General features: G+C 52.9%; 1 protein-coding gene across 7 annotated transcripts in view; it reads right to left on the bottom strand.

Annotated features, from left to right (window-relative positions):
• KIAA1671 (KIAA1671 ortholog) overlaps positions 1-12,749 on the bottom strand; it is a 181,720-nt gene that overhangs the window by 49,862 nt on the left and 119,109 nt on the right. The window contains exon 1 of one of the 7 annotated variants that reach the window (XM_045081483.1): positions 8,140-9,586. The exons of the other annotated variants lie outside the window; for them this stretch is intronic. Coding sequence (XP_044937418.1) covers positions 8,140-8,424 — 285 coding nt within the window. The 5' untranslated portion in view covers positions 8,425-9,586. Of the gene's footprint in view, positions 1-8,139; positions 9,587-12,749 lie in introns of those variants that run through there. 7 annotated transcript variants of the gene reach the window in all.

The following is a 12,749-nucleotide window of genomic DNA, read 5'->3' as shown; positions in this document are numbered from 1 at the left end:
ACTTAGGATCCAAGAAATGGGTTCCATCCTGTGCCAGGAGATTCACGCCAACTCCTAAAAGGGTGCATTGCTCAAAAGCCTCTGGGACCCTAGACCCAGGCTGGCTGAGCAGCCTCCTTTACAAGCAAGAACGCTGGAGGCAAGAAAAGCCTCCAGGGGGAAGCCTGAAAGCTACCCCATGACAGACCTAGGGCAGGTCACGTGAGTTCTTCCCACTGCATTTACTCATCTGTGAGAGGAAGCAGTAAGTAATACTCCCTAGCCACGCTCAGACTCTTGCTTGCTGTAGGTATAAGAGAGAAGCATCTGGTATTCATTGTCTGTTGCTGTGTAACAAGTAGTCCCCAAAACACAGCGGCCCCAAACGACAGCCATGTGTGCTCTCTCCCAGTTACTGGCAGTCAGGGATCTAGGAGGGGCTGAGCTGAGCAGTCCCGGCTCACAGTGTCTCATGACGTGGGGCTTGAACCGTTGACCAGAGATGCAGCCCCCTCCCCCCCGCAGGCTGAAGGACCTGCTTCCAAGCCCAGTCATGTGACTGGTGGCATGTCTTGCCTCCTTGCCATGTGGGACCTCTCTACGGGGCTGCCCGCGTGTCCTCGAACCGTGGCAGGTGGCTTCCCCCAGAGTGCAGGCTCCAAGAGAGGGAAAGTGTACACCAGGGGGGCAGCTGCAGGGTCTCTGTGACTTGACCTCAGGAGTGACGCTGAGACTTTCGGCTGGATTCTCTCAGTCACGCAAGCCCACCTGGACTGGCTGGGGAGGCTACTTCCCCGTGCTGAACGTCGGAAGGCAAGGATCCGTGGGGGCCACTCTGAGGCTGCCCATGTGTCTTGCCAAACATTAGGCACTAATCAAAGAACAACAATGAGAATGACAGTCACCATTTGCTGAGATTGACGTATGCGCCTGGCACCGTCCTGGCACCATGCTGGGTTCCATGGGCATCACCTCAGGATTGCCTCCACCACGGCTGGGGGTGAAGTAATAGCACCGTTCCCATCTTACAGAAGATGGACATCAAGAGACAAAGCAACCTGCCCAAAGTCGTCTAGCAACTGAGAGGCAGAGCCGGGATTCAAATCCATGGCTCTGATCTCTCTTACGTGACCATGGCGTGCTGGAGCTGGCCTGCCCTGGCTGCCCAGAGACAACCATGGGTCCGTTCAGGATCCACTGTGAGCCGGTGGTTTAACACAGCCATTACATTAAATAAACACACAGTTAGGGACGCCTGGGTGGCTCAGTCAGTGAAGCATCTGCCTTCAGCTCAGGTCCACATTCTCAGCATCCTGGGATCCAGCCCTGCCCCCCATCCCTCTGGCTCCAGGGAGTCTGCATCCCCCACCTTGGTCTCTCTCAAATAAATAAACAATCTTTAGCAAAATAAAGTAATTAAATAAACACACAATTAAACCAATTCCACCAAAAGCAAGGGTAACAAATATTCAAATCTTATTATTCCCTAATCATCACCTATGGCCCTGAGGTCATGGATGTCTGTACTGAGTCTCCGTGGTGCAAGGGCTCCATGGCCATGGAGCACTGCGGGTCCTTTCCTGGCTCCAGGTGCTTGGACGGTGGGTCCCTAGCTTGCCACCGCCCCCAGTGGGAGGATTTACACCCTGGGGACAGACAGGTGCTTCAAATCAGGGCTTCCCCCTATCCCCCAAGACCCAGAGGTAAAGCATCTACCAGCAAACCACAGTAAGAACTCAATATGCCACTTCCTCTCCTAAGGAATTATCTTGATGACTCCTTGCTAAATACCTCATTCTTCATGAAACCCCCAAATATAACATTCCCCGTGACACGTATCAATCCAGATTTCCTTCCTGTGACGTTTCACTTCCGGATGAGGAAGCAAGAGGGGCTTGTCTGGACAAAACATCTGAGATTTGTAAAATGCTGAAAGGGAGAGGAAAAGCCAGAGTCACAGAAGCCCCCTGACCCCCCGGGGTCACAGAGACAGAAGGGAGGGGGGGTTAAACCTCAGGGACTGCTCAGAAAGCCAGACAAAGGGATGCAAGCCAGACCCACTCTGTAGTCACTCTAGAGAGCCACAGGTAGGGAAGGACTCACTCCTCCAGCCAGAGGGCTGCAGGGCCAAGAACAATGTTTTGGTTTTGTTTTTTCCCCTAAAGATATGTAAAACTGCTACGTTTCTGAAAGGCCAGAAAGACAGGGAGGACTGACAATTTAGTTTGAGGGAGGGAGGAAAAAAGACAGGAAGGAAATGCATTTGAATGCCAAAACTGGTTCACACTGATGTGAGAATAATGGGTGGATTTTGTTTTCGCTCAGTTTCTCTACACTTTCCAAATAGGAGATGAGCACACCCCCCTTTCTTAGTTGGGGGAGGGCAGAGGAGATCAACATAATTTGGCACAAGCAGAGCCCCTGCCGAGCAGCTGAGCCCTTTGTCCTGCCCTGCCCATCTCTTCAGGTCTTTCCCAGAGGGCCCCGGCCCCTGGCCCAGCCTTTAGCCCTGGCTGGCTCCATGAAGGGGCCATTGTTTTCAGGATGACATCATTCTGTTGCCTGGAGGGTGAAAAGGAGCCCTGAGATTGGGCGCGGCAGGGCCAGCCCTAGAGAAAGCGGCCTGGCCACCTCACACTGGTCTCTGGGGTGGCAGTTAAATTCAACACACCAGCTGGATGCCCTAAGGGTGGCCTGGGAGCAGGACACCTTGGTGGGGCTCTGGATGTGCCCTGGCAAGCAGCACTTGGCACTGGCCTCGGGAGATGGAGAAAGGGGTCTTGGCAGCTGGATCTACTCCCCAAAAGGCTAGTCTCGGGAGCAATGGAACAACCTGTACCTGGCACACAGTAGGTGCTCAATAAGTGGGAGCAGCAGAGGTGAAGAGAGCCACAGGAGCGCTCCAGGCAGAGGGAACCAGGAAGGCAAAGGCCCTGGTCCTGGAAAGAACCCCAGACCTCCCTGGGCTGGACTTCTGGTGTCCACTCTTAGAAGGGGTGTAGCTGGCCTCAGTTTACCCATTTGCAAGATGGAGAGGGCACCACAAGGGGAACACAAAAATAAAGGAGAGAGGATTTTAGGAAGGCAGACATAACGTCGCAGGCCTTGCAGTCTGGTGGAGGGCACAGAATAAATGAGTGAGAGGAAGGGAGCACAATTGAGATCAGAGGCAGGAAGATATTAATGAGGGTGCAGAGGAGAGAAACACTGCAGGGATTCTCCCCCAGCCTCAGCTCTCAGGAAGTCTCTCTGTGTGGAGGGGAAGAGAGAGGGAAGAGCATTCCAGGCAGAGGAAATAGTGAGGGCAAGCCCTCTGGGTCCGGGAGGAGCTGGCATAGACTGAAGAAGAGCAGGAAGTCAGAGTGGCAGGAGTCGAAAGAGCATGGAGGACAGCAGTTAAGAACTGAAGTTGAGAGGGAAGGACAGCCAGGTTTTGCAGGGCCCTGAAGGCCATGGTCAGAGGCTGGGACTTTCTAAGTCTGGGGTGAGGCAGGGGAATGTCTTGACCCCTTGGGTGGCTGGACAGAGGATGGACTGGAGGGGAAGGGCCGGAATGGGGAGAGTGGTAGGTTGACTAATGACCTCCCAAAACACCTGTTTACATCCTGACCCCCCCGCACCTGTGAATGTGACTTTACTTGGGGTAAAAAAGAAAAGGTCTTTGCAGATGGAACGAAGTTAAGTCTCTCAAGACACGATCATGATGGATTATCCGGTGGGCCCTAAACCCAGTGACAAGTGTCCTTATAAGAGACAGAGGTCAAGTCCACATGAAGGCACAGGCAGGGACTGGAGTGACGCAGCCACAGGCCACAGAGCACCTGGAGCCACCAGAAGCTGCCAGGGGTAGGAGGGATCCTGAGCCTAGGCAGGAGGTGTGGCCTGACCGCACCTGCACTGGGGGCTTCTGGCTTCAGACTTGGAAAGGGAGAGGCTTCCCTCAGCTTCCAGACACGAGGGTTGTGGTCATTTATTAGAGCAGCCTGAAGAAACGGATAACGAAAGAAGCATTGATCAAATCAGGGCTTTGGAAGACGAGAGCCACAAACCCCTCTCCTTTCAAAATCTCTGCCACTTGCTAAGAAAAGGGTGTGTGTGTCTGTGTGCATGTGTGTGTGTGAGTGTGTGTGTGTGTGAGTGTGTGCGCGTGTGCAGTGGGGAGACGCTGGGCCCTGCTGAATATTTTAAGTATCTACTTCACTCCATAATTGACAAAGAACCAAATACTCCCACTCAGCCTGGGCTGGAGTACTGAACACAGAGCCTGGGCTCCAGTGCTCACAGGGGGAGCCCCAGGGCAGGGCATGGCTAGGGGCCACACAGCACTGGAGTCCTGGCCTCAGCCACCCACTCCAGGTATATGACCCTAGGCCCGTGACTCTGTGCTTCGACTTCTCATCCATGAAACTTGGGGCTAGCCCCCCACCCCATTTTCCACAGGGATGCCAGTTTCTGGCAAGAATCAGGTGCCTGCCCTTCTTTCTTTCCCTGACTCTGGAGATGGGGGACATACACAGGCTACAGTGACCAGTCCTCCAAACCAAATTATACACAACCAGCTCTCAGCTGGGATGGGGGGTGGGGGAATTGGGGGGGCCAATTCTGCCCCCAGGGGACACTGGGCAGCAACCAGAGACATTTTTTTTGGTTGTCATGACTGGGAGGGTGCTCCTGGCATGTCCCAGGGAGAATCCTTCCGTACACAGGACTGCACTCTCCCCGCCAAAGAATTATCTGGCCCAAGACACCCAGTGTAGTGACACTCAGAGACTCTGATATGCAGCAGCAGTCTGATGATACGGATGGGTCTTTGCTATTTCAAGATCATTTCCTGAATTCTGGCACATGCATGATATAGTTGTGTGCTGATGTGTATCATTGTCCGCCTGGATCCTAGAAAGGACCGTTAGGGACAGGAGTAGTGTCTGTGTGTCCACTGTACACTACCTCCCCTGGGCTGGCACCCTTGGGACACACTCAACCCATGCAGGTGGGCTGAAAACACAAGGACATGAGGATACACAGGTAAGACACACCCTGTGTTTAGTGCAGAGCCTGGCACACAAGAAATGTCCATGGGAGGCCGGCCAGACCCTTACTCTCTTTCCTGAGGCAATTGATCTGGACACCCGGGCAGGTGGGACTTGGAGCCACAGACTCCAAGCCCCAGCCCCTGAGCCATCAGAGTGACCTGTGATGCGTAGTCATAAAGCACTTCCTGTGTGGGGGGCACTTAACAGTGGCCAGGGGTGTGTGCTGTTCTTGCTCTATCCTCGTGGAACACCCACCACCCAGGTGAAAACCCATTTTACAGATAAGCACACAGAAGTCCAAAGAGGTGATTTAATGTGCCCAAGGTCACTTGGCCGGCACACGGAGGACTCGAAACCTGATCTCAAGTCTGTCCTGTTCCAGATCCCTCTGGGTAGCATTCCCTGACCCTGGAGACCCCCCACTTCCCGCTTCTATTCCAGCTTTGGCCTCTGTGGCACTGCCATTGTTCCTGGGTTCTGGAACTTTCTGTCTGGCCTCCACTTGAGAGTCCATCTAGTCTGCTGGGTTTCCTTCTCAGGCTCACTGGGTTGCAGCACAAACGTGCCTCTTCCTGTCTTTGTCGCACAGAGACAATGCGTTTGTTTTTCCCTCTTTCCCCCTTTTATTCCTTGGACTCAGAGGCAAGCCATTAGCAAATTATTTCAAGGCTGGCCTTAGAAAACATTTCAGGGCCTGCCTTTGAGGGTTACTTTATGCCTGTGATAGATTCTTCCACAGCGCTCTGAGTAAACACGAGCCTGAGGCTGGACTTGGAACAGAACAAACTTTTTAGATAAATCACGTACAAGTTCAAGTTGTAAGGACCAAAAGCCCCCTGCCCTCCCCACCCCAGCATGGGATAGTCCCCTTGTCCCCAAACTCTCAAGTAATTGTCTCTGCCTTTACCAAGTTTCCTCCTATAAAACAAATATTTAAGTGGGGCCCCCAAGTAAAAGGGGGCGTGTGTGGATTTTCCAGTTCACTGGGAATCTCTGAAGGAACGGCTGGAGAGAAAAGGTCTGGTTGTGGCAACGGCAGACTTTGAAGGCAATGAAACCACACGCTAGGCATGGCTGCATGAGCCCCATGTTTACAGGCACGTCCTTGCTGATAAATAATAATTGTGGGGAATGGAAACACGAAGTGATGATAATCCCCCTTTCGCAGATGAGGAAGCTGAGGCTTCCCTCATCCCGCCGAGTCCAAACATCGCGATATCCAACAGGGAGGAGGCGTTTCCAAGCGTGTGCATCCTCTGTCTGCCGGGCGCTCATTTTGACCTCCACATGATGCCGTGGTTCACCCCACTTCACAGAAGAAGAAACTGACGCCTCCTACTGGGTCAAATCCCTCAACCAGGACATGGCAGAGTCTGAGTCAAGTTCTCAACTCCAACACCAGCTGGTGCTCACGGCTCAGTAGATGCCAAGTGCTAAATCTGGGGCAAGGGCCCGAAGCCCCGAGTTATTTAGCCCCTACTTACACAGCGACAGGCGCTGGGACACAATAGCGAGCAGAGAAGGCACAGCCTAACTGCATTCATTCCTCCACCAAGCTGGGGAGGCAGGCCACACAGCAGCTGACATACCACACAGGGTGACAAGGCCTGAGAGATTTGAGCCAGTGCCGAGGGTCAAACAGCTCCGAGGGCGAGAGAGCTGAACATTAGCAAACCCCATGCCCTGAACTGCACTGCCACAGAGGGGATGGGAGAGAGATTCATAGAGACAGAGGCAGACAAAGAGAGACAGAGAGATGTGCACATAGAGACAGAGAGACAGAAACAGAGAGAAAGAGGTACAGAAAGAGTGAATGAGAGGCCTCCTCTCCCTGGCCCAGGAAACCCCTTCCAGATGATTCTTCCAGGGCTATACAGCAGCATAGACCCACCAGAAAACATGTCATATTAATGAGAGCTGCGTGTCTGCATCTGACCGCCTGCCTTGCTGTGTGATCCTGGGGGAGTCACCACACCTCTCTGGGGACACTGAGTCCCTGCACCCATCAGGGCAGCTGGGAGATTTCAGTAACCAGAAGCATGCAGAGGGCCAGCTCAGAGCCTGGTTGACCCCATGGCTTCATCGCTCAAAGCTGGGGCCCATCATGACCATCAGCTCATATCACCATGCTGAACCCAGAGAAGGAGTTGGCTGAGCCCTTCACCTTCAGGCTCTTTTGAGCTGGGCTGACACTGTCTGGTGGCAGAAGCCTCCTCTGTGAAAACAGCAAGCCCTCTCTTTGAGTTCAGCCCTGGTCAGAGAGGGGGGCTTCCCTGAAGTTATTGGGAAGGTCTGGGGAGAAAAAAGGAGGAGCCTGGACCGGGTAGTTCAAAGCCTGGGATCCTGGCCCTGGTTTTGCCATTCACTCACTGTGCTTCTCCAGGAAGGTGCCTTTCCCTCTCTGGGCCCAGTGCCACCTCTCTAAATCCTCAGTGAGTTTCCTGAGATCGATTCTTTACCATCTCCTAGGAGGAATAGTCATTGCACCCTCCTCTCCTAAATCCCATAGAGCCTGCCCAGAGTGAGAGAAGACAGAACCCCCCCACCCCCAGGACCCACACCAAGCCCCAGGCTCACAGCCCAGCAGGTGAGGCTGCCCACCCCCTCGGGTCTCCTTGGATACTCAGAGGCCACTTTGCAATTTCGTTTACAACAAGATAACAAAAGCCCTAACTCAACACACATGTGACACAAACACTTGGCCACCCTGGGAGGGTCAGAGGAGATGAAGCAGGTGCCAACTAATCCTCCCTAAAAATAGGGGAGCACAAGCATTTGTGTCTGGGATCTGAGTGTCGGCACTTCCAGATAAACCAACGGGCACAGCAAACCCAACCCACATGCCAGCCCCATCCTTGCAGACGCGGAATACGCTTCCTGACCGCTTCGGGAGAGGGAGTAATTCCACCGGCCCGGGGAATCACCTCTGATGCCTCTTTTCTGAGGCACAGGGAACAGGAAACGGCAGGGATTGATTGACAATGATTCTGGAAGAGGCAACTTTCCTGGTTGGATCTATGGGGACCCCCCTCTCCACAACTCTGGGGGAGCGCTGGAGGGGAGGAGTTTTTACTGTGGCTTTAATATTTAAAACAAAACAAAAACCCAAAAAACATAATAAGCTTACAAGGTCTGGTGGCTCCGAGTCCGTCTGCCTTTTCCTCAGGGAAGAAAATCTCTGTTGGCTGCGGGCGGAGAAGCGGCGGAAAGACTCCCGACTCCGGGAGGCGAGATGTCTGAAGGAGGACGTGCGCTTGAAGGGGGTCCGGCCGGCGGGCTCCCCGCTTGTCCGCTCGTGGCCCACCGTGGTGGTCACTAAGTTGAGGGCCTCCTGGAAGGACCTCCTCACAGTGCCCATCCACTGGGTCATGTGGGTTTGGGCCACCGTGAGTTTGTCTCCCAGGTAATCCATGGGGCCGGGGGAGGGGAGGAAGGAGGTGAGCGAGGGACAAAGTAATTTTGCACAGCCAGGGTCCACTCCCTCTTTCTACTTTCCGCTCCGCAAGTTCTGGGCTTGCTTGCAGAGAAAACCCGGCAGCCCTCTACAGCCAGACGGGGAGTAAATCAGCATCGCGGAGCCAGCCGCTGGCGGCACCTGCGGGTCTCGCGGAGAATTGGGAGGCAGGTCAGGGTCGGGCCGGGCGTCTCGGAGTCTCAGGTCAGGGTCGACCAGGATTTGTAAAGTCAACACGCTGGGGACCGCCCAGCCCCAGCGGTGCTCACGGGCTGCACGGGCTGTGTGGCTGTGACTGGGAGCTTGGGGAAATGGAGCAGCACTCACTTCAGGGTGTGACAGTCCCCGCGAGGTGGGGGAGGAAGAGGCGGTGGCCCTGGGTGCCCCGGTGCTCACCGTCCCTCAGGTAGGCGGCCCCTCCCAGGCGCACACAGGAAGGACCCGGCAGGCAGGTTGCTGGACATGGCTCACCTGACCCATGCCATGCAGGTTTTTCGTCCTCTGGCCAGAGACTCTAAACCTGTCGGCCGGCAGGCAGCTAGCTCACTTCCGGAGGCAGCCACTAGGGCCCCCGGGTCCCCTGGCTCGGCAGCCTAGGATGACATCAGTCCCCGTCTTAGCGAGGGGCTTCGCTGCCCAGGAATGCAGGAGGGGCCTCGGGGAGGCGGCCGCCCAGGGAGCTGACGTCTGCCCCCATTTTTTTTCCTCCCCCAAGTCCCAACTCGCTCACCATCCTCTGGGGCTGATGGCGACTTCACGTGCCCACAGCCTACCCGCCCTGTGCCCTCACCGCGGGCTGCACGTGCATGCTCGTGGGCGCGTCTGGGTCAGGGATCTGGCAGCCCCGGGAAGGTTGGGATAGTTGAGAAACTGCCTCCAGGGTGACGGGCAGCATCTTGGGACCTCCTCGGCATCATGGTTGTCAGTCTGTCTCCCTCTGGTGGCCTGTTTCTCGGTCGGGTTTTCTGTTCCCTCCCCGCATCTCAATTTCCACTTGTTTGTCCCTGAGCTTGTCTGTCTTTCTGTTTCTGTCTCTCTCCCCTTTCCAGCCTCCTCTCTCTCCCTCCCTGGAAAGCAACACCCAGCCAGGTGAAACAGTCTGGAGGTCCCCCAAGGAAGGAACTGGGCAGGGCTGTACTGGAGTGCAGGCGGGGTTGCCATGGCAACCCCAGGCGCATCTGCCCCATCCTGGGGGTAGAGGGCTGGGCACAGAGAGCAAAGGGAATGATTCATGGTTTACACTGGGTCACATGAGCTCCTGGGTTTTAATCCTTGTGCAGCTAGAGCAGTCGGCATGGGGGAAGGGATTGGGGGGCAGACAAGACAGCAGCATCTGGATAACAGAGGAGAAAGACACTTGTTGAAGTAGCTTTCTCCCTCCCTCAAGGATCCATGCCCCCGTTATACAGGTGAGGAAATGAAGGCTCAGAGACATCAATTCACTCACCCAAGGTCACACAGCAAGGAGACCATGAGGGCATGGACGGAGGCCGCTCCGAACCCTCTGTTTTCTGGGTCTGACAGGGCACATGGCCCAGAGTTGGAGTTTGTAAATATTTATTGTTCGAACGCCGAGTCCAAGACTGAAACCTTGATTGGTCTGACTGCATCCCAAATGCCTTCCCCCACCCATGTTACCTCAGTTTTGAACAAATATTTGCTCCCCAGATGCTGATCAAAGGGCCTCGCTTGAGAAGGCTTTCCATCAAAGGGCCTCGCTTGAGAAGGCTTTCCATCTGGATTTCTAGTCCTTACGGCTGTTCATTCATTCATCCATTCACTAATTCACTTCAACATTCAGAGAGTACCTACACCAGGTACAGAGACTAAGAATCCCTGGCAGGTGGCTAAGACAGTGGCTAATATTCACTGGCAGTAAAACTGAGCCCCCAACGCCATTCTAAGTGTTCACGGGAATCAACTCATGACTCTTCGCATGAACCCATTTGACAGAGAAGGACGCTGAGGCTCAGAAATGCAAAGTCATCTACCAAGGTCATTCAGTGTGGTTCCAAGATGGCCCCCAGCCCTCCTTGCCGCTGTTATTCACACTCTGGTTTGGTCCCCTCAGAGCTGGGTCTCTGAGCCCAGGAAAATAAGGCAGGAGTGACAGGGTGTGACTTCCAAAAAGCTAGTTCACAAAGAGTATCAGTTTCCACTCTGCTCTCTCAGATGATGCTGTGAGGACAAGCAAGCAGTCCTAGGGAGAGGATTCTATGGAGGGAATCAAGCCCGCAGTCTATAGCCAGCATCAGTGTGCCAGCCGTGTAGGGCCACCTCGTAAGTAGATTCCACGTCCCCAGTCAAACCATCAGATGCCTGGCTGCCCTTTATCTACCACCTAATGAGGCTCCCTAAGCCAGAGCCACCCCACCCAACTGCTCCCAAATTCCTGGCTCACAGACATCACAGGAGAATCAAATGCCCAGGGGCAGGGTGGTATCTGGTGGGTCAGGAAACCAAGGGCTGGTGCAGAATGAGTGAGGGGAGAAAGAGGCTGACAATGGGTTTTTGCAATATCCTGCAGATCTTATATGTCAGGAAGCATAACTCCATCACGAAGACGAGGAAACAGGCATCAGGCACTACATCCTGCCTCCATACGTGTCTCCAGCTCTGCCCGCCACCCCCCTACACTCTCCAGGATCCCAGGGCTTCTGGTCTCCTGAGTTTGCCCATTTCCTCACGTGGAGTGACCATGGTCAGCCACCTGTAGCAGACGGGCCACTTCACAGCCCTGCTCCCCACCCCTCCCAGCAGGCTAGGAACAGCGGCGTGGGGGCAGACATGAGAACCAGCCGAGTCCTTCCCACCTGGCTCCAGAAAAGTCCCACCAGAAATACCTAAAGAGCTGGAAAAGGACACAGCTTTTTAATAGACCATCTGGACATAGAGGTGGGAAATCTGGGAACCTTCAGAGGGGAAAAAAATGCTAAATCAAAGCAGTATGTAAATCACCTTAAAGTGAGAACACCAGTATTGCCCTGGCTGTGATAAACAGGACACTTTTATCTGTAGCAGACATAAATGGAAATTGGTACATGATTCCGAAGGGAATTTAACACCTAAGATCCAAAGTCTTAAAAACAATGGCCTGCCAGGTAGCGACCTACATGCAGAAGCATGCTGAAGTCTGTAACTTACTTTGATACACATAAAAAATAAAAAAGTACTAATGAATGGATGGATGGGTAGATTTTTATAAAGCAAATTTAGCAAAAACACTAGCAATTATAAAATCTAGCTGGTGAGTCTATGGGAGTACCCTGTATATTTTTTCTGTATGTTTGAAAATTGTGGTAAAAGATTCCAGTGGGAGGATATGCCTGCCTTTTGACCCTGCAGTTTGTGATCCAATTCCATGCCCAGAAATCTGTCTTTGGAAACGAGAAGGATCTACACAAACATTTAGCTACAGGGATGTTTATATCACAGTCATATAGGAGATTGATATCTGTGTGAAAAATTAGCAGAAACCTGTCTGACTAAAGGGGACCGTGTTCAGAGCTGTGCTGAGCTGTACTGACATGAGAGCCAAAAGGAAAAAATCAGGGATACTGATCCTGTCTTCATTTATAATGTTAACAGATTGTTCTTCATAGATTTTTGCATTAATTTTTATCATTTAGAGAACACACATTAAGAGGCACCTGGGTGGCTCAGTCGGTTAAGCATCCAACTCTTGATTTTGGCTCAGGTCATGATCTTGGGGTCAAGGGATTGAACCCTGTGTGGGGCTCCCTGCTCAGTGGTAAGTCTGTTTGTCCCTCTACCTCTGCCCCTCCCCACTGTCCTTCTCTTTCTCCCTCTCAAAATAATAATAATAATAATTACTTTAAAAATCTAAAAAAGAAAAAATACACATTAAAACATTATTTACTTGGGAATGCAAGCTGGTGCAACCACTCTGGAAAACAGCATGGAGGTTCCTCAAAAAGTTGAAAATAGAAGTACCCTATGACCCAGGAATTGCACTACTGGGTATTTACCCTAAAGATACAAACGTAGTGATCCGAAGGGGCATGTGCACCAGAATGTTTATAGCAGCAATGTCCACAATAGCCAAACTATGGAAAGAACCTAGATGTCCATCAACAGATGAATGGATAAAGAAGATGTGGTATATATACACAATGGAATACTATGCAGCCATCAGAAGAAATGAAATCTTGCCATTTGCGACGACGTGGTTGGAACTAGAGGGTATCATGCTTAGCGAAATAAGTCAATCGGAGAAAGACAACTATCATATGATCTCCCTGATACGGGGAAGTAGAGATGCA

The sequence above is a fragment of the Mustela putorius genome, unplaced genomic scaffold (assembly GCF_011764305.1).
Source record: "Mustela putorius furo isolate JIRA1106 unplaced genomic scaffold, ASM1176430v1.1 tig00000578_pilon_pilon_pilon, whole genome shotgun sequence".
NCBI lineage: Eukaryota > Metazoa > Chordata > Mammalia > Carnivora > Mustelidae > Mustela > Mustela putorius.
The sequence above is the reverse complement of the archived record's forward strand: the minus strand, read 5'-3'. Positions and strand labels throughout refer to the sequence as shown.